Source organism: Lissotriton vulgaris, unplaced genomic scaffold (assembly GCF_964263255.1).
Source record: "Lissotriton vulgaris unplaced genomic scaffold, aLisVul1.2 SCAFFOLD_1121, whole genome shotgun sequence".
Lineage (NCBI taxonomy): Eukaryota > Metazoa > Chordata > Amphibia > Caudata > Salamandridae > Lissotriton > Lissotriton vulgaris.
The window spans coordinates 438,154-463,653 of NW_028252719.1; the positions used below are offsets into that span (position 1 = coordinate 438,154).

Consider the following 25,500-nt stretch of genomic DNA (forward strand, 5'->3'; position numbering starts at 1 on the left):
CATAAAATTGAGTGCCTTGCTGGCGTGGCTGGCTAACCCGACTCCCAGGGAGGCACCGATACTGGGATTGACAGCCCCCACAGGGGACATGGTGAACACTCAATTGGAGATAAATAGTATTATACTGGGCTTTACAATAGCCAATTGACACAGGGTGGACGGCATAGGGGAGTATCTAGACATGGTGGCCCTGCCGAGCTTGTGTAAAGAGCAGGAAGACCTGCTGGGAAGCGAGATCACGGTGAGAGAGATCAGGAGCACGATTAAGCATATGGCCAGTAACAAGACGCCCGGGGGTCGACGGTCTCCCCATAGAATTTTATTCCAGGTACGTGGATTGTTGGCCCCGTGCTTACAAGTGATATATAGGGAGGCACGTAGGGTGGGGAAGTTGCCTGTGACCACTAGGGAGGCTATTATCACCCCCTCTTGAAACCAGGAAGGGAACCTACAGACATGAAGGCATATCGTCCACTCTCAATGTTGACAACAGTCTACAAAATTCTGAGCAGGATCCTAGCATCCCAACTACTCCCATATATGTCACAGCTAGTACATTGGGATCAATCGGGTTTTATACCTAAGCGAAACACGTCTGTTAATGTGAGGCAGCTGCTTCGAATTCTGGAGGAACAGCACAGTCTGCCCTCAACTACTCTGTTTCTATCGGTAGACATTAAGAAGGCTTTTGATAGTCTGGAATGGCCGTTTCTTTACCAGGTCATGCGCAAGATGGGCCTGGGGGAGGCGTTTGTGGGATGGACTCAAATACTATCAGCGACGGCTCGAGTGAGGACGGTAGCAACGGTGAAGTCATCCTGTTCAGTGGAGCAGGGAACGCAACAGGGTTGTTTGCTCTCTCCTCTGCTGTTCGCACTGGCGATGGAACCACTGGGGGTGCAGGCTAGATCGGGGAAGCATTATGTCGGGCTGGAGATACACAGGGACATGCACTACATATCACTTTATGCAGATGATCTGCTGATGTTTTTCGCCGCCTCTGGCGAGGTATTAGTGGGAGCGACGACACTGTTACGGGAGTTTGGGGAGGTCTTGAGAGTGAACTGGGAGAAGACTTGTCTGTTCCCGGTACATCGGGCGATGGGGAGCCCAGCTAGCAGGGACGGAATAAGATGGGAGCCCTGCTGCCTGCCTTACCTGGGAACTAACATCTATCATGGGCAGGCGGACCTTTTGGAGGGTAATGTGAACAGAGCGGTGCGAGGGATCAAAGGGAGCATGGCATTTTGGAGTACACTGCCACTTTCGGTGGCAGGATGACTAGCACTTCTGAATATGGTAGCACTGCCTATAATGTTGTATTATTTTAGGACGCTACCGATCTGGATCTCTGGCTCGGTGTTCAGGACGCTTCGGTCCATGGTGGGGGGATTTCTGTGGGGGAGCGGCAGGCGGCAGGCGGCAGGCGGCAGGCGGCGGGTGGCTCTGAACACAATGATGAGACCGCAAGCAGAGGGAGGATGGGCGGTCCCGGACTTTGAATTGTATTATTTGGCAGCCCAGTTGCAATGTCTTACGCAGGTGGTAGCTCGGGAGTTTCGGGGCCCATATGGCACAGTGGACCGATGGTTCCCATGACATGTTCTGTCCTTTGTTGTTTTTGGCCAGCGGATGCGAGTGGATTCATTGATGCATGAGGAGAAAGCGCTGAGAGCGTGCTGAAATAGAAGCAGGCGCAGGTGTGGCGTCAATCGCCCGTACGCACCGGAGATACCTCTGGGCATGTGCACAGCTCTCCCGCACCGGGAGACTGGTCCACTGGCAGAGTGGGAGGAGTTGGGGCTGCAAATGGTTGGGGACCTGTACGTCCCCAACCAGTCAACCAGTGCCTTTTCAGGCACTGCAAGACAGGTATGGTTTGCTCAGGGGTGACTTCTTGCTGCATGCCGCCCTAGTGCCGGCGATTCAGAAACACTGGGGGAAAGGGCTATCGGAACCACAGATGTCCCCGACATGTCAATATGTTGTGTTGGCAGCAGGGACGGTAAAGGCAGTGACATGCCTGTATAGGAGAATGGTGGAGGAGGGACTGCAACCACTGAGTCAGTTGCGAGGAAAGTGGGAGGCAGACCTGGGCAAGGATATTTCCGAAACGACTTAGGCTAAAATAGTGGAAATGGCGTGGAAAAGCATGCGGAATGCTAGATTCCAACGTATTCATTTCTATATCATACACAGGGCGTATTTAACCCCAGAGCAGAGAGATATATACTTTAAGGTGGATACAGCCTGTTGCCCCCCGGTGCCAATCAAATGCGGCAGACTTCCAACATATGCTGTGGAGTTGCCCGCAGCTCGGAACATATTGGGAAGATACTGCACTGGTTTCCGCATACAGCGCGAACAAAGGTCACAGGCAAATTTATTGACTTGGGGTTGCTACTAGCTAAAAGGGAACTAACAAGACAGTGGAAATCCAAGTGGGGACCTAGCATAGAGCAGTGGAGGACGGAGTTCACGACCTAGGCGGCCAGTGAGAGTATGGTTCGGCTCCAGCAGGCTAGAAGAGCGAACAACGAAAAAGCGATGGAACCTGCACAGGCATGGGAAGCCTTGGTAGTATCGCTGACGTAGTCTGAGCCGGACACTGACTCCAAGGAAGCCCCTCATGAGACTACCTGAGCACACAGCTTTTAACGAGGCTCAGGTTGGCTGTTGAGTTATGGAAGCGGGATCAGGAATGGCATGAGTCTGAGCGCAGCGCTAATACAGTAGAAGAACTGCGCACCTTGTCCAATGGTGGTGATTGATAATCCTTGTTTAGATTAATTGAAGCACACAGGTGGATAGGGCAAGGGGGGAGAGTGAGGGAGATGCAGATTAATAAGGGGGCGCCAAGCTTGGACACTGCAATGTAGCATGATGTTCTAGAACGCGTGTAATAGTGAAGTCATTGACAGAAGTTGGGGAGGTTGGGAAGGCTAATGCGATAGTGATTATGATAGAACACAAGCTCAACAGAAGAAAAGGAATATTCATGCAAATGTACCAAGGGATGTGCCCCCATCGATAATGTGTCGTATAAATGGGGGGTTTGTGTGTGTTGAAAATCATAAAAAATATTTACCAAAAAAAAAATCAGATGTGCCACTGTGTTCTACATTACTTGCAGCTTGGTCAGCAGGGTGGCATTACTGCTACCAGTAAAGCATTCCCATAGAGCAGGCGGTTGGTTATGACAGCCTAGATGAGGGTTTTTCTGGAAGTGCCCAGAGGCCAAAGGAAAGCTCTTTTAGTGGCATAACAAGTGCTGCGTGTGGCATTTCCTTGATCTTTCAAGGACTGTGATTGGTCTTTTTTCATCTCCAAGATTTTTCACCACCTACTTTGGTGCAGGATCTGAACCAAGCTCTGGGGGGCCACCAGTCCGCCTATCATGTCATGTTGGGTTTGCCAAATAACATGAAGGAAGGGAAGGAAGGAAGTTCAATGGGTGAGGGGCTTGTATCCCATTGGGTTTAAAATTATAAATAAAAGAAAACTTGGGAAGCCTTTCCCTCTCAGGAGCCGGGCCTCACATTAACAGCTATGACAATGAGGACAGAGGTAGGGTAATGTTGCTTTTCGGATCTTGTAGAAACAAGTGTCTTGTGTCTCTGTATGACTTTATTTCAAAATTGTACTAGATTTAAAAAGTTGAGATTTGGGAAAGTTTAAAGAACATAGTGGCAAAAAGGGACCCTGGCAACAGCGAAAAAATGTGCGAATGGCGTTACTGGACAGCCTACAGGTGGCATTTTTATGTGTACCTGCTGACACTCAGTACGTTGAAAGAGACAGCTACTAATGGTTGTCAATGTAATTTAATCTCTGTAGCCAACCGGCTTGTGGGGTGGGACGTCCAGCTGGAGGGGAACCTGCAGCTGGCGGGGCACTTCCAGCTGGAGGGGGACAACTGGCTGCTGAGTAGTGAAGTGACCACATGAGCATTTCATGGTTTTGTTGGACGTGGAGAGATCAACAGTGCTCTGGCACTTTCCTCTCAACAGGAGAAGCATTATTGAGATGTTTGGTAGGATATTTACAATAATCCATGATACCGGAAGTTTGGCAAGGCTCAATCTGAAGAATGTTTGCTCAATGCAAGCATTTCTCATAAAGTACTACTGAAGTACATCAAAACACAACAGGGTTTTAAAATGTCACTAAATGGAGCAGTGTAGAATAGTTCCACAGATGGAAGATGTAGATACACTTTAATACATTGAAAGTACAGTTAGAATTAGAATTCAAACAACCCGGGGAATACACAGACAGCACCATTCATCTTCGGAATTCAAAACCACTAACCAACCCCCTATATCCCAAACATGCTAACACATGCTCTAGCATCGCACCATCCCACCTCCATTGACTGACATCACCCTTTCATGTTCCACTTTAAGGACACATCAGTTGTGCTCCACAGATACAGAAGAGCCTACATTCCATTTTGAAATATCAGGCATCAGTAATAGCACAAAGTAATCAGCATAGTAAGCATGTGTTTATAATGGGCATGTAATGGTGAGGGAGGGATCTTAGCTGCACTGGGTTAAGGTAGTGGCATCAATGGTCATGGAACTTGTTAAATATGTCTGAGTCTTGTATACGTTTCCAGTGAAGGACAGGAATTTTTCTCTTTTCTCTTTAATTTCAATCATGGGCCTTCCTAATTTACAATAAGAATGTAATCAAATTCCAAAACTCTCATTCAGTTGGAGGTTTAAGGCATGCCAGCCGTACTAATAGTCACTAACAACATAGCATTCTTCAATTACTGCCAGAAACTACCATAACTTGATGTTGTTGTGCCCCTACCAACCTTCCAGCAGTTTATGGTTACTGCGAAGGCTCTCTTGTTGTCCCATTTAACTCCAGGCTGTCGCCTTTGGTGGAGCTCCTATTTGACAGCAACCACCCTAATTTGTTCCTACTGCCCCATTTTATGAATTATAGCCCTACATCTAGAAATGTAGTTTTATTTGGCATGCATACGAGGCTCTGCTCTTTCGTTCATTCACACATGATAATTACGACAAGGGGCATACCTGGTGCAATGGTGTTTCTGGAACTTGCAGTGGTCCTTTGAGCTATAAAAGAGAGGACAATAGATAAGAACATAGAAGTTGTGCTTATACCCTTTCATTATTTTTTAGGGGACCAGTTTCTGACAGTATTTATGGTTCTTGCATAGCACAAGCATAACTATAAAACACTGGAGTGCTATACAAGAGAAGGGGGAGTGCGGACACAGTACTCTCAGGTTCAAGCAATATCAGAAGGTGCAAAAAGCGAGGAAGTGTTTGCAGGACAGGAGGTTCCGGAAAGTCAGAAACAGATCCCAGCATTGGCAGACATTCATTCATTCATTACCTTTAGTTGAGGTATTTCCCAGGTGTGATGAATGCTTTCTTTTTTTTTACATGTTATTTACTTAAAAAGGCATTACATGCTAAATAACCAGGTACAAAACTAGATATTGCATGTTTTGGCTTTTCCGAGGCTTTTTTCCCAATAAAATTTGGGAGGTTTGACTTAATGAAATCTATTGTGGGGAGAAAGTGACGGTTGTGATAATTACCACAAAGCTTGGAAATCCGATCCATGAGCACACTCCTGTTTTCACAGAGGCGCACTTTTGGCCGCCAGCTTGTAATTAGGACCGAAGACGTAGAGCGGGCTGAGCTGTGAGGAAATCCTTCATTAGATTTATTGCTTTGTTCCTCTCAGCTTCTTTTATATCTTGTTGCAAATCAATAACTATGTGCTGTCACCCCTTTTTACCTTGTATGTACATGCGCGCATCTTTGGATATTATTGCTGTGATCTGAACATTATTAAGTAGTATTGTTCTGTTGTTATATAAACATTTTTGCAGAAGGGGTGTATATGTATTACACAGTGGCAGTAGCTATTTGAGGAATCTTCACAAAACGTTCCCTAAAAGTAATAGTTCATCTATCTCAGCTCCTTCCTCAGAAGGATGAAAGGCTGAGTGGACCCTCCGGAATTTGAACTGTGATCATAAGACGAACACAGTCTACTAAGCCACCAGACCCAGCATAACAGTTAGTATAATAAAACATATGTTCTTCTTCCTAGCTAAAGTGCAATCTTTGCATGCTTGAACCAAACATTTGATAAACATAGACTAAAAAAGTAGACTATTGGTCCAGAGGTATCAATATCTAAAGTTCTATGTGTGATCAAGTAGGGAGTAATCCTTTGGTTCAAGCATACTGGGCATATAGCCTTCCTGCGGGGGTCTCAGTATTCAGAGCAGAAGAACAAAAAATGTTCCTCTATCTCAGGGGCCAACCCACAGGCAGGGCAATTATCCGAGTCGCTGTCTTTTGCCTATTTCTTGGAGAAGGCTTTTAAAGGTAGACTGCCTAGGTGAAATCACACATACACACTTTTTGCCAAAGGTGATTTAATCATATCTACAAAAAATTCAAACTTTGGGCTTGAATTGAACCCAAGAAACTGACTGGTCGTGATTCGTGAAGTTACCCTCGTGGAATACTGATCATACATAAATGCCCAATATCTTGTTTTTAGAACTGTAGCCTCAGGTTTTTTAATTTCCCCATGATTGTCCCACAATGGATACTCCAGTAATCCAGTGTTGCACCATATACATATACAATACATCGGGGGTTTTAGCTGTGCCATGTCTGCAACACACTTGGGGGCAGATTCATGTTAACTGGCGCATCCCCAGGGATGCGCCAGTTAACGTGCGCCACAGTGCGCCACAGCTCCGCCACCCATGGTGCAAAAACGGCACAGATGCGTGACGCATCAGTGCCGGAAATGTGGCGCATTGCTGGAGTTGCGTCGCAAGCGCGACGCAGCTCCAGCAAGGCTCGGGGGTACACCATCTGCACAATGCTGCGTCAAGACCTACGCCTGCTTCAAGCAGGCGCAGGCTTTTGACGCAGCATTGCCCTGAAAGTGACTGAGTGAAATCTCATAGATTTCACTCAGCCACTTTCAGGAGGCGTTCCTGCGCAGGAACGCCCCCCCCCCCCCCTCTGCGCAGGAACGCCTCCTTATGGCGCAGTGCTTTACAACGTGACGCATCTCCTAGATGCATCACGTTGTAAATAGGGCACATTGTTTGCGCCGCAGTTGCGTCAAATAAAGTGACGCAATTGCGGCGCAAAGAGGCGCAACAACCTCATAAATCTGCCCCCCAGAGTCAGGGTTATAGATCGAGACTGGGTCTGCTCGTGTAGTCGCAGTATGGCTTTAGATCTTTGTTTCAAAGAGCTTTTGCTGAGTTAGGGTTCCCAGCAAAGCTTATCTGACAGCTACACAACCCAAAGGGTCTAAACAGAAAACTCTTTCTAGGAGTTCATTAGCAACTTTAACAATACTATTTCTTCTTCTGCCCTTCTTAGTAGCATGCGTTTGGTTTTGTTGCATTTATTTCTAAGCCCCAGGGAACAAAGAAACCCAGAAATGTATTTATGACATTCGGAAGACCTATAAGAGTCTTTGGGATGAGTAACAAATCATCTGCGAAGAGCAGTATCAGAATCTTTGTTACATTCAGGACAGGGGAGTCATTATTGCAATTTGTGTGTTCCTTGTCCACAGCATTTATATACAGGGTAAGTAAGATAGGTGCAAGGACACAACCGTGGTGCACTCCGTGTTGGGTTGGGATTTGGTTGGTCAGTTCCCCCTGGTTTCCCCATCACACCCGAGCATAGTTATTTCCATGTAGCCTAACAATCAGATTATTCAGATTGCAGGGGCTCCCATTTCTATTAGCATTTTCCACAGGCTCTTCTTGGAGAAAATATCAAACACTGCACTCAAATCGATAAACACAACATACAGTTTAAGGGGTTCATTTATGAGCCCTTGCGTCACTTTTGCACGACTGGTGCGTCCCTTTTTGTGTCGCACCAGCAGTGTAAAAAATGCGCCTTGTTGCGCCACATTTCCAAAGTGACGCATCTAGGTCGATGCGTCACTTTGTAAACCCCTGCGCTACATTATACCTGCGCCAGGTATGATGTATGCAGGGGGGATGTTCCCACACAAGAAAGGGTCATAGAAGTGACGCAGTGAAATCTACCAGATTTCACTGCGTCACTTCTACGACTGAAATGCGCCAAAATCTTACGCCTGCCTCACAGCAGGTGTAAGACTGACGTAAGCTCTTTTACATGGGGCTTGCCCCATGTGAAAGGACACATTGCTGGGGTTGCGTCACTTTTGTGACACACTCCAGCAATGCGTCACTTTTGCTCCATACAGATACGTCAGAAATACTGACGTATCTGTAACTCCTTGCGACATGATGCGTCATACAGTAAATATGATGCATCAGGTATGTCGCAAAGAGTGCGCACTGAAAAGTGACGCATCGCTGCTTTCATGCAGCGATACGTCATTTCTCATAAATGAGGCCCTTTGGTTTTATCATGGAAACCCGTTTGGAGGGGAGACAGAATCCGATGACTGTCATCCACTTTTGCAGCTTATCGAGTAGGTGTCTAACAAAGATTTAATGCAAATTATCAATTAGGTTGATAGGCCTATAATTAGATGGACTAGGAGCATCAGCTGTCTTAAAAAACTGAGTGATCTCCGCCCCCCTCCTGAAATCTTGGATTTCTCTCCCTGCCGCTATTCCATTAGTTGAAAGATTAACAAAAGAAGCCCAGATTAGAGGTCCAGGTTTAAACAAATCTCCTCGTATGTGATTTGGGCCATGGACTTTTCCTGCTTTTGGACAGCTATTGATAGAATCAGTACATGCCAGGCTAAAGACTAGGGGCCTCATTTATGAGGCCGTGCGTCACTTTTACGCCGACGGTGCGTCACTTTTTGTGACACACCAGCAGCGTAAAAAATGTGCCTTGTTGCACCATATTTACAAAGTGACGCATCTAGGTAGATGCGTCACTTTGTAAACCCCTATGCTACATCATACCTGCACCAGGTATAATGTACGCAGGGGAGCATTCTGACGCAAGAAAAGGTCATAGAAGTGACGAAAGAAATCTATAAGATTTTACTGCACCACTTCTAGGACGCAAATGCGTCAATTTCTTATGCCTGCCTCACAGCAGGCGTAAGACTGACACAGGCCCTTTCACATGGGGCTTGCCCCATGTGAAAGGAAACATTGCTGGAGTTGCGTCACTTTTGTGACACACTCCAGCAATGCGTCACTTTTGCGTCATACCGATACGTCAAAAATACTGACGTATCTGTAACTCCTTGCGCAATGATGCGTCATACTGTAAATATGGTGCATCATTAGTGTCACAAGGAGGGCGCAATGAAAAGTGGCGCATCGCTGTTTTTACGCAGCGATACGTCACTTTTCATAAATGAGGCCCTAGGTCATTATTGTTTTTAGAGTGTAGCATGTCTTTAGTGGGGGCACTCTAACTCAGGGACTGTGACTGGGAGCCAACAGTTTCTTCTGCATGTAATGTGAAAAAGTGGTCAAACCATTTCTCTGGCTCAATATAATAGGGATGGGTCTTAACAGTCTCTAAGCTCCTGTGGGAAATGATATACCATAAGGATCTGCTGTTGTTAGTTTTAGCAGCCAACAACAGGTCCTGCCAATTCCTATCGACCCACTCACTTTTGACCTTATCTAAGGTCACTTTATATCTATGCCGTGCTGCAGAAATGTCTGTGCAATTGTGGTCATTGATAACCTTCTTTAGCTCTTTTTGAAATGTTTTGCACTCTATGGTATACCATTTATGTTCTCTTTAACAAATGGGATTCATTCGATCTAATACCCTGAAAATACATACTGTAATTCTTTGAAAATGTTTTCGGTTAGAGCTAAAATTGCCAGTAAGAAAGGAGAAGTTTCTTCATCAAGAGGAAAAAAGTGCAGTACAAGATTTGTTTCAAATAAAGAATGAAATGTTTCTGTTTCATTTTTTCAGGTTAGGCAGAGGCCTGTGCTGTATGCGGGCAGGGAAAGCTCCAAGTAAGACCCACGCTGCAGGATTTATGGTGCGCTTAAGGGCACACTGTTGTTGCTTGGCCCCGCCTACCCCTTGGAGCACTGGGAACGTAGTCCCACCCCAGTCTGGCAAGAAAGGTTCTGGAACAGCTGTATGTGGGCAGGGAAACCACCAGGTAAGACCCACGCTGCAGGATTAATGGGGCGCTTAAGAGCGCAATAAAGTTGCTTGGCCTCGCCCTGCCTCTCATTCATCATAACTTAAACAGCTGGCGGGTTGTTGAGAATATATTGAGAAGATAACTGTTGACCAGGATGAACTGCTAGACTGTATCTAGCATACCTAACCTTTCTATCATATCCTGCCAAACCTATACCACCTAAACTGCCACAACTTCCATAGCTACCTGACATACCTACATACCATAAATATGTACCTACTGTATCTACTTACCATAACTATCTATAGTACCTAACAAACCTACTTTTGATAACCCCCACCTATTGTAACTACTGCCTAGTTCTACCAATTACTAATACCAACTGCACCTAGGCTACAAAGACTAATCTACAACACCTAACTTACCTATCTACCATACCTAATCTGCCATACCTACCCTGCCATACTTATCATATGTACCATAGCAAACCAACCACACCTAACTTACCATGCCTAACCTCACCTGACCCAAGTTATTTTGAATTTGAGAACATTAACGAAGAAGCATTAAACATTTCTTTTTTCTAAATTGAAATAAAAATTTGCATTCACAGTATCATGGATGCTTTCAAACTCTGGTAAAACTAACATAACCTACATATATTAATCACATACTTCTTACATCTTCTTCCTTTGCACTATTTCATAAAGTAACATTCATGCCACAGCTTACAATCTAACAGCTACTGACCATAAACCTTTACAATCACAATGTACTTTACGATAACATACAATTAACAACATATAAATACTCTCAAAACCACCACTCTCTAGCTCAAAAGAGATACGATTAAACACATTACACTACTGTTCCATCAACTTCAACACTTACTAACACTTCAACCACGCTCTAAAAAATCACAAAACATAAAATAAATGTAACAGCTGATACATTTCTACCAACCCACTTCGAGTGCTCTCATTCTCCATTACTTATTGGATAGTACAGTACAATTACACAATTAGCAATATTAAATTAAACAATTTATACCAATATAAAAAATGCTAATTGATTTGTCTGTAAGTCCTTTAAAAGTCTTACAATTCCATTCTATTATATTTATATATACACAAGTTTGACATAGTTATCCTCACGGAAAAGTGGTTAGACAACTCATCTCATCCCACCATAGATCTACTAGTCCCACCTAGTCACAAGCGCATTTGACTTGATAGACCCAAGAAAATGGGGGTGGAATAACATGCATCTATCACAATACTCTTTCAGTACGCTAATTGGAAACAATACCTGTAACAACATGCAAATATCAAAGCATCAACATCTCATTCAAAAGCAGATCTATTTGTAATATACATACCTTCTTTCACCCTTCGGGTGATAACTCTTTGTTCATTGAACAAGTCATGGAAATCATCACAATGAATGACAATCTTAAAGCAGTGATTAGCCCAAAATCTTTCCTATTAAACAGTGAGTTGTCCTAAATTTGCTGCAGGCCAACATACAACAAGGGTGAGACTCTGGACCTTATCATCTCAAAAACAGATACTATTTCCTTAGCGTCTATTAGCCCCTCTGACTGGACAGACCATTTTCGCATCACCTTCCTCATCAATTTAAATGTGATCCCAAAGAATTGCCAACCAAAGAAATAAAACTTTGGAAATGGAATCTACATAATATGGACCACAATGAACTAACTACCCTATGCAATAATATCTTGATCCCTCAGACCAACATGAATGATGTCAATGACCTCATAGGCTAATACAATACTTCCATCTTGGAAGTCATGGACTCCATCGCACCCCTTCAACAGAAAAAACAGCTACCCCATTCAATTTATCGTACACCTCACAGTTCACAGTAGGGGATGAACCATCCTGGCCCTCCTCCAAAAACAATGTCACTTGGAACAATTACTCTCCAATCAGCTAACATGACATCTACAAGATTCTTTCTTCCTTAAAGCCATCTAACCACTCACTGACCCTCTACCACCTCACATACTCAAAGAGATCAAACCTGTGTTTTCCCCCTCCGGACCAAGATTGCATACACCTCATTACATCAAGGCACTATCCCTGCTTTCCTTAAAGTAGGGCATGTAACACCCATTTTAAAAAAAACTATGGCAGACTGCTCTGATCCTACCAACTACCGACCAATCCCCCAACAACTCTACTCTGGCAAAGCTCTTATAAAAATGTGTCCAGAGTCAACTCTGCAATCAAATAGACAAATATCAACTCCTTGACCAACACCAATTAGGCTTCCGTCAAGATCAAGTCAGAAGAACTTATTAAGCGCACATATCCCCATAGGGTCTCAGGGCGCTTGTGAAGACTCTGTGAGGTCTGAAAATCAGATATGGAGGCGTTATAGATGGTCAAATAACCACGTTTTGAGTTCCTTACGGAAACGTTTATGATTAGAAGTGGAAAGAAGACGCGTTGGAAGCTTGTTCCTGAAAGCTGGTGCGAGAAAGGAGAAGGATCGACTGCGGTTTCTTGCGGTGAGGATTCTTTGAGGGGTGGGGAGACATTTAGAACTTGATCTGAGCGACCTACTAGGATGATACCAGTTGAGTTTCTTGGCAAAATAGCTTGGCCCGGTTCCATACAAGCTCTTGTGAGCGAGACAGAGGATTTTGAAATGGCATCGCTTCTTAACAGGAAGCCAGTGAAGAGTCAACAAACTGGGCACTGATGGGGCTCTTGATGGAAGGTTTAATATTAATCTAGCGGCGGTATTCCGCAAAACCTGAAGCTTGGAGTAGAGCTCCTCGTTTATGGAGGCCAACAGGGCATTGCCATAGTCAATATGACTTATGATAAGCCCCTGGACGAGCAGTTTCCTGGATTCAATGGGAATCCATTGCAAAATGTTGCCCAGTTTACACAAAATGCCATAACAGATGCCAATTACATGATTTATATGGCTTTTCATTGACAACTGATTGTCAATCATCATTCCGAGGTTCCACACTACTGGTTTGGGAGATGGACATGGGCCTAAATTCTGAGGCCACCAGTCACTGGACCAGTATTCATCCGCCTTACCAAAAAGGATGACATTTTTCTTACTTCCAATACGTTGTAAGTGATTGGTGCACATCCAGTTTTCAATATGGGTCATGCAATTTTTAAAACATATATTCCTGTCAGTGGGGCCAGTGCCAAGAGTAATTAATAGCTGAGTGTCATCAGCATTTGACACTACATCAAAGCCGTAGGACCTGATTACCCTGGCCAGGGGTGTTACATACAGGTTGAAAAGCATGGGACTTAAGATGGAGCCTAGAGGGACTCCTATGCTTACAGATGGACTGCACGAGGCCCGGGTGCGTATTTTTACAGTGGTGGTTCGATTCATTAAATAGTTCCTGAATGAGTCCAAGGCCGTACCCCTGACACCTACTTCCAAGAGCCACTGCTCTATAATGTTATGGGAGATGGTGTCAAAAGCAGCTGATAGATCCAACAGAACAAGCATGGCTGACTGCCCGTTCTCCAAGACCTGTCTGATGTTGTCTACAATCTGCATCAATGATGTTTCAGTACTATGTGCGGCCTAGGGGTGGGCGTAATTTGCGTAATTGTGTTACGCAAATCTCCACAAAACTGTAAAAAACTCTCCACAAACATGCAGAAATTCCGTGAACATGCGGAATTGCTTGTTCGCCATGCTTTTTTTACTGTTCGCAATCAATGTTTGCGTACTCGGGGAGAAATATCTTGCGAACACGCATTTGAGAATGCAAACAAGCAACAAATTTCTTGAAGTCGCGGAACGCAGAATTTTGGGCAATTTCGCGTTCTCCACAGAACGCGGAATTACCCAAATTCCGCAAATTCCGCAAATTCCGAGAACGGAACGGAATTTACTGCCCAGGCCTAGTGCCGCCCTAAACACCGACAGTGATGGATTTAAGAGTCCATGACTCTCAAGTTGGGTGGTAAACTGTTTATTAACCAAGGACTCAAGTAACTTACCAAAATTTGGAAGCAGCAAGATTAGACGGTAGTTGCCAGGTACATTAGGATCAGCAGAGGGCTTTTTAGGATTGGCTTAACTTGTGCTGCTTTTCATCTGGGTGGGACCATGGCTTGTGTTAGTGACATGTTGAATGAATCCGAGAGTTTATCCATCAGCAAAGGAGCAATGGTTGCAAAGAAACGGGGTGAAAGTGGGTCCGCTACAGAACCTGATTTAATCTTAGCTAGGTCGGTGAAAACTTCCTCTGATGCAAGCACAGTGAATTCCAATAATAGAGGAACAGTGGGGTCACAATAAGTAACTAGATTATTATCTGGATTTTTGATATCATGGTGGAGAAAGGACCTATGAATAGATTTAATTTTTTTCATCGAAAAAGGTAGACAGCGTGTCAACATATTCTTGTGAGGATGTATTACCGGGCTGGTCAGAGAGAGTAGTGAACTCCTTTAATATTTTGTAAAGATACTTTTTGGAATTAGCAGCTTTGTTAATCCTGTCAGGGAGATACAACTTTTTGGCCTGTCTGATGTTATCTAGGTATCCTCTATGGATCTGTTTATATTTTTGACCATCTTCATTGGCCTTGGTTTTCTCCATTTACGCTCGGCATTAGACAGTTTTTTGTCTTTCAGTGCTAATGTGAAAAGGGGTGATGTCCTAGGTTTAATCTTGACCCTAGACATAGGCGCCACGTTGTTCAGGGCTGACATAATTGCGTCCTCAAAGGCTGTAGCTGTATGATCAATATTCTCTGTGTGGGATAAGGAATGAAGGTTAAAATTAGCTGAGAAAGTTGCTAAGGTTACTTTGCGCCATGGCCTTATCCAGGTGGATTCACTACTGGGATAATTTTTTGAGTTGCCCATTGGTAAGAAGAATTTTAGTAAATTATGATCAGATCAAAGTAGAGAATGGGATTGCTCAACTCTAACATTGGTTAAGTTGGTAAACAAGAGATTCAGAGTATGGCCAGCCAGGTGAGTGGGTCCCACCACCATCTGGACTAGTCCCAGTTTGTTCAAATTCGTCACTAGTTACTTGTGTCGGAGTCTGACTACAGTGCTGCATGGAAATTACAATCTCCAATGAGGTGAAAGTTATCAGCAGCCAATACATGTGGGGCAATTAACTCAAATAGATGGTTTATAAAAGTAGTTTTCAGGCCTGGAGGTCTGTAAACTAGAGCACCTCTCCATGTTCCTTTTGATTAAGTTACCATTTGAAAATTAGCATTTCGGATGTTTCTGTGGTAGAGGAGTCTAGTGTGGTGATTTCTAGTCCCTCCCTGGTGACCTTTGCAATCCCTCCACCTCTTCTGGCAACTCTATCAAATCTAGTTAGATGACATTCTGAAGGAAATGCAGTTGCTACATCAGGGAAGGCCTGTTCATGGAGCCAGGTTTCAGTAATGAAACAAATATCTGTTGTTTCTAGGTCGAGACAGCTCCATATTTCCAGTGCGTGCTTTGGGATTTACCTGGACTTGTAATAAAGCCATTTTAGTTGTTTAGGGGTCCCAATGGTGTCTCTAGTATTTAATAATTGAGGTGCAGGGAAAGGAATTGACTTATTGAGAATGGTTTGGGTTTCTACTTTGGGAGGGGTAGTATACACCACTGTATCTAACAGGCATTTCGGTACAGAGGTAGTAGAAGGTTTCTTTAATGATTTAAGCCCTCGGCTTGAGTCCTTTAAAAAAACATGCAGGGGTCCTGGCAATCACAGCACTGAATCTGCGCTTACTCATATAGTGGATGACATACTAAAAATTCTGGATCATAATGAATTATGCCAACTAATATTGCTTGATTTATCGGCTGCCTTTGACACTGTCAGACATGATAAACTATTAAACTTACTAGAACAAAGCTTATCAGGGGGCAATATTATACTGGTTCTTTTCATTCCTCCAAAACAGATCCCTAAGAGTCAAAATGGATCAATCTCTGTTTAAGTCCCAGACGATAACTCTTGGCCTTTCTCAAGGATCTGCTCTCCCACCCATTCTCTTTAACCTATTCCTGGAACCACTGGATTACCTCCTAAAACCTTCTAACATCCAATAGCATATGTACGCTTATGACACTCAGCAGTATCTCAAAATTGTCTCCCCAGAGGACACTATATCCCTCAATTCCATTCTAAAAAATACACACCTCTGGCTCACGGCTAACCATCTCAAGCTCAACCCTACCAAAACCCAATTCTTCTCATCTCTCCATCGAACCACAGCCCCAAGATTTATCTTTGGTAAATATCTTACAGACCTCATATTCTCTCCTCACATCATTGACTCCGCCAGATCCTTAGGTATTACATTAGACAAACACCTAAATATGCAGGATCCCATCAGCGCAGCCACCAAAGGAGAGAACTACCAAATGTGAAATCTGCAGAAACCTAAACCCTACCTACCATATGAAGACCTAAAAAAAGCTGTCCAAACCTTAGTATTAACCAGACAGGATTATTTTAGTGCCACACTATGTGGCTTACCCCGAAACAAATTGTTCCCTCTAAGAGCTTCCCTCCAAAAAAAGCCAAATCTTTTCTATGGACTAAGTTTAAACCCTGAGACAATATATCGGTGACATTGAACGTATAGCTGCCAAACTCTTACAGGGATTGACCTTCCTATTACTGACTTTATTCAAGACCAATCTGTGTTATCCTATTTTACTTTGTCATTTGTTTGGTTCTCACGCATGTGTTTCCTGTTTACCAGGCCAAGTGTTACTCTACTTTTCGTCATGTTAAGCATTCTGATACCCACTACGGTCATGTTATACAAAACTTTATAAATGTGAGAAAAAATATACTCAAGTGTTTCAAATTATGTTTTTCAACAAACTAACAGCTACTACGTTTTGCATAAATAACAAGTGAGCTCTATTGGCATTGCAAGCTTTTGTTTCTACTTGGTTACTTGATTAAGTAACTGTGCAAGAGGTCATACATTGGTCTACCCAATTTAGTAATCTAATTTTTCACAGTAGTCATATCACCAGTGACGTAGGCATTTACTATTGTGGAGTTTAGGGTTACCAAGTAGGTGCCATTTTAGGATTAATCAAAAATGGAGCTATTTACAGCTCCATTTTTGCCTCGTGCTGCTGATAAATGTCTGGCTACTTACTACATGAAAATGATGTCAAAATAAATGACTGTTGGTTGTATCAACATTATAGTAAACACAACCTCACTCAAAGTATGGGGCAACCAAATGGTGGGGACTACGATAGTCCTCAGTATTGATCCTATGGTACAGTTAGAAATATTACAAACTCTCCCTTTTTGTGGTGTAGGCCACTGGAAGGTGACAATTAGATACACTTTCTAAAATGAAATTAATTTTCTTGGTATTGAAACTAATACAGTTTGAGCTAAATAATTGTGCTGGCATTCTTTTATCGATTCCTAAATGTGTAGTTTTGAGATCTATTTGTTAACTGTACTTATTGTCAGAAAATGCATTATAAGGGTTTTTTTACCCTTATGATTAAAGTAGGTAAATTAATTGTGTTGAGTTCTCTCGGTTACCTCAATTCCCTTGCATGTTGTTTTCGCTTTTCACCTTGCAATCTTTTAATAAAATCCCCTCTGGTCTCTTCCTCCCAACACATCTTATCTGACTCTTCATTTGCTGTTCTCATTTCACATTTTGCAGATGTTCTCTAATTCTCTCCTGTGCATGCCTGGATGCCTTTCCCATCTCTCATTGAAATCATTCTCTAGATTTTCTTTGGTTACCCCCTCAACCTTTCTTTGGATCTTCCATACTCTTCTCCTCCATCATCTTTCTCTCTCCACCATCTAAGAATCTTCATTATCTCCCACCACCGTTTCAGTAGCAAGCTTTGCGTTTTCCCTACTTATGTGTTCAGTTGCATTTTGTGTACTCGTAATATTTGCATGAAATTTCTCATATATAAACAAGTTCCTGCTAGTATTAATTGCACATCTATCAAACAATGTTTGCTTTGTTATAGATTGGGAGTGCACCAACTGATCCTATATTGTATACCAATTTAAATGAATTATATTATGTAGTAGATTCTAGTAAATGTGCAACAAATTGACATGCCAATTCTTGCACTTCGCATCCCTAATCATAAGGTCTGGACATTTCATAACCTTTAGAAAAGGGTATTTAAGTCTGTTGCAAAGGCATCTTTTGTTGAAGACATCTTAATCTTTTTCTGGAAGCATCAAACGAGAAACAGGCTACAGACAACGTAGCTGAAATGAAGGTCAAGGGCTGGCACGGCCAGCCTTTTTGATGCTTTTTGGAGCTAGCAACACCATACCAAAGCCAAAATGCAATCTTCTCCAAGCGGACTAGCGGATCAAACACATTAATTATCCAGCAAAGCTATGTGGGCACTTTGCTACTTAGACGGAGTTAGCAAAATGCTAGAAAGGGAGGGACTTTTGTTTTTTGTCATAGGCTGATTTAATTCCAAAATGCTATGATTTATGAACACCATCTAAACACATTGTAATAGGCTGCAACTCCTTTAAATGAAGTACTCTTACATCTTATCCCATTGCATATTCCCTCTACCTTTAAATCCTACATGTTATTCTTCAAGTGTTCTTAGAACACCACTATGTTCTTGGTTTCTGGTCAGTTGCACTGTTCCTGGATCCAAGAGACTGATCTACATGTTGCTGTGCTGCTCATTAAATCAGCTTATTCCTGAACCAGTTCCTGTGGATTATTTAACAAGTACTTAATTGGCTATTTGTATTGCAGCCATCATATTTATTTGTTAATACCATCGATTCACATATTCTGCACTAGATTAGGGCTTTACTTATTAATAAAGCCTTTTTAAATATGTAGTGTGGTTTCTTGTGTGTGTTCATGTTTGGAGAAAAAACGAGCACTGGAACTCACTAATAAATAATACCCTTGTCTCACACTATGACTGAATTTGTTACCTTGGACATTTCATCCTGAAGTAGATATGTAGATGTAGAGTCCTGTCTTACTTCCTAGCTTGAACTGTTAAGTTGGCTTCACCCTGTACTTCTCAGAGGGTTTTGGATGCCTAAAAGTGGGCAGTATTTCCTGGAAAACCTGCAAGATGTGTCCTTTTTATCCATAAGTCTTCTTTTTGTCTCTCTCATTTCACTGAGTATTTTATATGCCTCCTAGTTTTTGTTCTTTACTTTTTCTGTGCTTCTTCTCTATCTCCTCTTCTTTCTCTGGAGCTTTTATGCCATCCTTTCTAGATCTTTGCCTTTTTCCCCTTTTCTCAGTCCTCTCTATTTCTCTTATCTAGCCCATTCTGCGACTCTTCACGTCACTTTCCCATCCCTCTCTCCTCTTCTCAATCTTGCCTTTTTCCTATTTCTACGGATGTTGTGCATTTGACTCATCTTATGAATCTCAGACCCTACTTTTAGGTTCCAAAAATGATTCCATATGTGTATCAAATCCTATATCCCATTGTCAACCAGCCTTCTGATACTTGACAAATCTGCTAACAGGTGTCCTAAATAGTTTTTTTTGCCTTCTACACGACTGTTTCTATTGATTCTAATAAATCTGTGTTTGCGGCTTCAAAGAAATCTGGAATTTGAGTTTCAAAGAAATCTTTGGTTTGCCTGATTAAATGGAATTTCTGTGTGCAAAAAGGGATCCTCAAATGGAAACTATCTGTTGTCAATTCAAAGTTATACATAATTCGGGAATGAGGATCTCTTTTCTACTAGAGACAATCGATCCAGATATTCAAATGCATTGATAACAGTACAGACTGTTTTTTAACAATGGGGAATTTTTTCAGACCACTGAGGAAATACAATTGACATAAATAGAAGTTGTACTGCACATTCCTGCCATGCATGGTACAGTGGACTATCTCCAATGAAGACATTAGACTTGTACATATTGAAAGGCAAAGGAGCAAAATTATGAAAGTAACTTGGACAATATCATACTAGGTCTGGGTGAAATTTGAATTACACCACAGTAATAGGAGTAATTTCAGTAAATCTGCATTACTCTTGGAACTTATTATTGGGCAAGTAGCCTAATCGAGTAATTAGGAGCAATTTGGGGCAAACAGCAGGAGCGCAGGCACAACAGACTAGGGGGCGTATTATCAACAAATAGCGATATTTATTGCTATCTAGGCTTAGCGGCTATTTTTTTATTGCCGCGCCTCACTGAAATGTATTGCTGACATAACGTGCTATTAGCAAAGTTTATCTCAAAAGCGATAAAATTCCAGGTGATAGCGGCAAAATCAGTGAATATCGCAGAGAATACAGCGATATCCACGCATTATCGTTAACAGGGTCTTAGCCATTATACCCAACTCCCATTGGATATAATGGCTAAGAACTGGTCTGAGCAGGTGTTAGTTTTTGGAGATATTCGCGCTTAGCACGAATATTTGCAACACTACGCCTGTGTTGGTAATAGGCGATAGCGAGGTTAGCGACTGCTTACAGTCGCTAACAGGTTTGGAACGCCCACTTTGCATGTCATTAGAGATAAATATCGCTGACATGCAAAGCGGGCCCCAAACCGCTCGCTATCGCCTACAAGCTGTCGCTAACAGCAGTTAGCAACAACTGGCTAGTAGTGCGATAGAATTATCGCCACTTAGAACCAGACGAAGCTTGAAAAAGATGCATACACTAAATCGCAGCCTGACCCCGCTGGGCAGGACACTGCATCTGCACCAAACCCAAAGGACTCAGAGGCATGTGAAATTACATTGCAAGACATTATGACCACATTGAATAACGTGCACACATCCCTGGACTCTCGCATTGGGACTCGTTCAGTGGAACTTTCATTAATCTGGGCTGACTTCAACAAAATGTCCGCCAGAGTATCGGAAGTAGAAACCACGGCAACAACCCTTGTGAGTGATTCCTCAACTCTCAAGAAGCAAGTACACCAGCTTGAGGCAGATAACAAACTGCTGGTCGCAAAACTCGAAGATCAGGAAGGCCGGTCGAGGCGCAACAACATTCGCCTTATAGGTGTGCCGCAACAGACAGGTGGTCCAGCCTTCGACCTATTAGTTGAAGACCTTGTCACGAAGCATCTCCAGCCACGAGGCCTCTCCAACTATTTTTCCGTGGAAAGGGTACACCGGATCCACGGAGGAAAACCGAGACCGGGGGCCCCATGTTACCCATTTTGGCCCGTTTTTTCAATTACAGAGACAGAGATGTGATACTGCAAGCTGCACGAGCTGCCCCTCCGTTGCGTCTTGACAACACTACCATTACAATTTTTCCGGACTACACTGCGGCAGTCACGAAGCAGCGCCGTGGCTTCTTAGAAGTAAAAAAAGCACTCAGAGACTGTGGTCTCAAATATTCAATGCTGTTCCCCGCGGAACTAAGGATAGAGGCCGAAGGTAAAGCATGTTTTTTTCTGACACATGAAAACTCCTGGGAATGGCTGGAGGGCTGGCTTCGAGCTTTGCGATCAGATCGCTCTGGAGAAGGGAACGGACAACGCATTGGAACTGCAGTGAGGGAGTAGCCAAACTGGAGTAGCCAAGTGCTACGACACAATTTTCAAGCGCCAGTGGAAGGGAATGACCACAACCTAGATGTGAAGCAAACCCGACTCTGAGAAAATGACGGAATTTCATGCCTTGTTGACTGAATCGGCTGACACTTAAACAATACTGTTAAGTGACAGGCGCTCTAAAGAAGAACCTTTTGAGGATGACTGAAAGATCACAAACTAAAACACCATGCGAAGACACAAGTGGCACCAGGAATGTACATTTCTTGATTACCTCCTGGAAGATGTAGGGGAGATCTACTGCAGTTGCTCCCCTAACAGTAATTGCGTGAAATGTCCATGGACTGGGCAACAAGATCAACAGAGGGCTAGTCCTACAATATTTGAAACGCCACGCACCTGCAGTGGCCTTACTTCAAGAAACGCACCTGACGGGCCTGTCCTGTAAAGCTATGGACAGGTGGGGATTTCGAATGGTAGTGCATTCTGAGTTATCCTCTGGGTCGCGGGGAGTAGGTATTTTAGTACAAAAGCCATTTTCACTGTTAATTAAACGCACATGGACGGATGATCGGGGTCGGTTTGCGGCTATTGCGTGCCAATGTGAGGGACTGGCCCTTAATATAGTGTCTAAATACATTCCTCCAGCACTCCACCGAGTAGCCCTCCCAGCCTTTAGTGAACTCTTGCTCCTCCTTCCAGAGGGGGAACTCATAATTGGGGGTGATTTTAATGCTAATATTTGCGAGACCCTAGACCGCCACCCCTCCCAAAGCCCAAAGTACTGGAACCTCCCAACTGGCAGGATTTTTAGACGCACTTGGTCTAATGGATGCTTGGCGCTACCGTCACCCATCAACTCAACGGTTTACCTTTCACTCCGGGGTACACAACATCCTCTCGAGGATTGACTACTTTTTCACATAGGCAGATAGTTTGCATAATATTGTAGACATTGATACCCTACCCAGGGGCATTGTGGATCATTCCCCCCTATTGCTCACATACACGTATCACCACACGGTGAGACGTCACATCTACCCCATATACCCTGTTTACCTAAATAATCCCAAAATTCTCAAGGACATCACTAACATAACACACACTACTTTCAAGAAAATGTACAGGTAGTCTGGTTCCCGTCGATCCTCTGGGAGACCTACAAAACAGTTGTCCGTTGCCAAGCTATTGCCTCCATTGTGGGTTATAAACTCGAAAAGAGCAAATTGTTAGAAACCATGGAATAAGGACTATGTTAGGCCGAGGAACACCACGCACAAAACCTGACAACAGGATCGGCCCACTTCCTACTTCTCAAACAGCAGGAGTATAGGGAATATCTTAAAAGAGACGGTTAAGACCAGGTTGCGAGACACACAGCATAAGATATATGAAATTGGTGATAAGGCAGAAAAACTTCTGGCCTCTCTCGATAAGAGGGAATGTTCTGATCAGTGGATTGCACAATTACGAACAGGGAAGGGCGAATCTATAATGGATCCCCAGGGAATTGTAAAGGAATTAGCTAAACACTTTCAGCAAGTATATACCTGGACATCCAAGACAACGATCAAGGAATCACAAGCTTTCCTTAAAGAGATCCACATGCCCAAACTAACACCAGAGGTGGTCCTCACGCTTGAAGCTGACCTTACGGTGGATGAAATACAATTAGCTATTGGGGCCATACAATCAGGAAAAGCAGTGGGACCTAATGGCATACACATAGAACTCTACAAATAAACAACTAGCACAAACGCCCCATATCTTTTAAATATGTATCTAGAAAGTCTGTAGGTGAAGGAGTTCCCACAGGATCAACGCACGGCCACCATAGTGACGATCCCTAAACCGGGTAAAGCTCCCGAGGACTTTACCTCATACTGCTCAATATCACTGATTAATACTGAAGATAAAATCCTCTCTAAACTCCTTGCAACTAGATTAACCCCCCATCACGCTGCCCTAATACACCCTGACCTATCGGGTTTTATGCCTGGATGAAACACGGCCCTCAATCTGAGATGCCTACATGGGGTGATGGCCCGTATACCCTATATCCAAGAAGCAGCCGTTATCCTCTCCTTGGACGCACCTATGGCGTTTGTTATGGTGGAGTGGCCCTTCCTCTTCGCGGTCTTGAAGCAGTTGGGTTTTGGCCCCAAATTTTGTGCGTGTGTGCACTTGCTCTACCCAAAGCCTTTGGCTCATGTTACAGCAAACGGTCACATATTAGAAGATGTTCTACTTGGGCGAGGAATACGTCAGGGGTGTACCCTCTCACCATTACTATTCGCCCTCATTTTGGAGCCCATGGCGGCATGGATTATGTGGGAACCAACTATACGAGGGCTCAAATGGGCGGCGGACTGGGAGGATCGCATCTCCCTATATGCAGATGATGTATTATTATATATGACATGGCCCAGGCGATCCATCTTAGTGCTCCTGAATATCTGTAACCTCTATGGCCAAGTCTCTGGCTACACCATTAAATGGTCTAAACCGATTATATATATTTACTTCACGGCCCACCACTGTAGCTCCCAAAAGGCTGTGCATTGCAGATCACATAGAGCAGTTTTAATTTCTTAGGAATCCACATCACACCTAGGCCCGATGAATTTATCAAAAATAATCTCATGCCTCCCCTGGAACCTCTCAAAAGTGACACAGTACACCGGCTCTCCCTACCATTGACGTTGCTTGGGGAAGCTGCACTTTTTAAAATGATGACGCCCCCCAGGCTTCTTTATGCTCTGGAGAATACTCCTTTTCTAGTGCCACCAAACTACTTTAAAGCGATAACGGCAGAGGTTTCTAGTTTACTGTGGTGGAACAAACCGGCATGCGTTGCTATGTACAAATTGGTCCGAGGTTGGTATGATGGAGGCATAGCTCTTCCCAACATACTATTGTATTACTGGGCCTTGCAGTTGAAAGTGCTTAATCAGTGGATAAAAGCCCCGCAAACATATCCAGGGTTCAAAGCAGACAGATATGGGTTAGGAGAGGGAGGAGTCATAAGGGCGCCATATTCCAAAAAGTGATCTACCCCTTATTCGGAACGGCGGCATATGCAGTTCAGATTTGGTACACAGCACTTACGAAATTAGGCTGGAAGGGGGGTCATTACCCAACTCACCCCACTTTGGGACACGCAGCGGCTAGGATGACTTAGAAATAGTAAAGGTTTCCACAGATGGGTTGCTGAAGGAATCTCTACGGTGGGTGACTTATGGATTAAGGGTGAGATGGCTACATTTGCACACCTGCAGGAACAATACGAGTTGGCACCCTCTGAAATATTCTGATACATATAGATCAGGCATGCACTTACGGCCGCTATACCACCTGGCACCGCACTACCGGAGGCCTACCCCCTGGAAGATAGGTTGCTGCCTGACTACATGGATAAAAAGGCTACCTCTCTTACTTACCGTAAACCTTTCAACAATTTACTGAATCCAATGCACTCTTTACACATAAAATAGTCCGCTGAGCTGTGGGAATTAGATGACACGGACTGGCAGAAGGCACTCTCATCTCCGAGTGAAGTAGCAATACCCTCACGATTGTGACTGATACAACTCAAGATACTGCACTGCACATACTATACCAGGGTGACATTACACAAGATAGGGAATAAATAGAACACACATCACTGGATCTTTGTACCGGTGTGTATATTCTCCTTCCTGTTTTTATTAAGGTAGTTAACCACACCATTAAAAATTACTTGTGGATTACCTAACCTTTTTTAATTATCACCTTTTTTACGCCTACACTCCACCTAAGCCCTCACACCCACATGCACCAACTGGCAGGAACAAAAGATCTCCGACAAAGAGCCC

The 25,500-nt window shown here is 43.6% G+C and overlaps 1 protein-coding gene across 1 annotated transcript in view; it reads right to left on the reverse strand.

Moving 5' to 3' along the window:
• The window catches only part of LOC147662063 (scavenger receptor cysteine-rich domain-containing protein DMBT1-like), a 121,098-nt gene that overhangs the window by 86,400 nt on the left and 9,198 nt on the right, over positions 1-25,500 (reverse strand). The window contains exon 4 of the mRNA XM_086951138.1: positions 5,052-5,093. Coding sequence (XP_086807264.1) covers positions 5,052-5,093 — 42 coding nt within the window. The remainder of the gene's footprint in view (positions 1-5,051; positions 5,094-25,500) is intronic.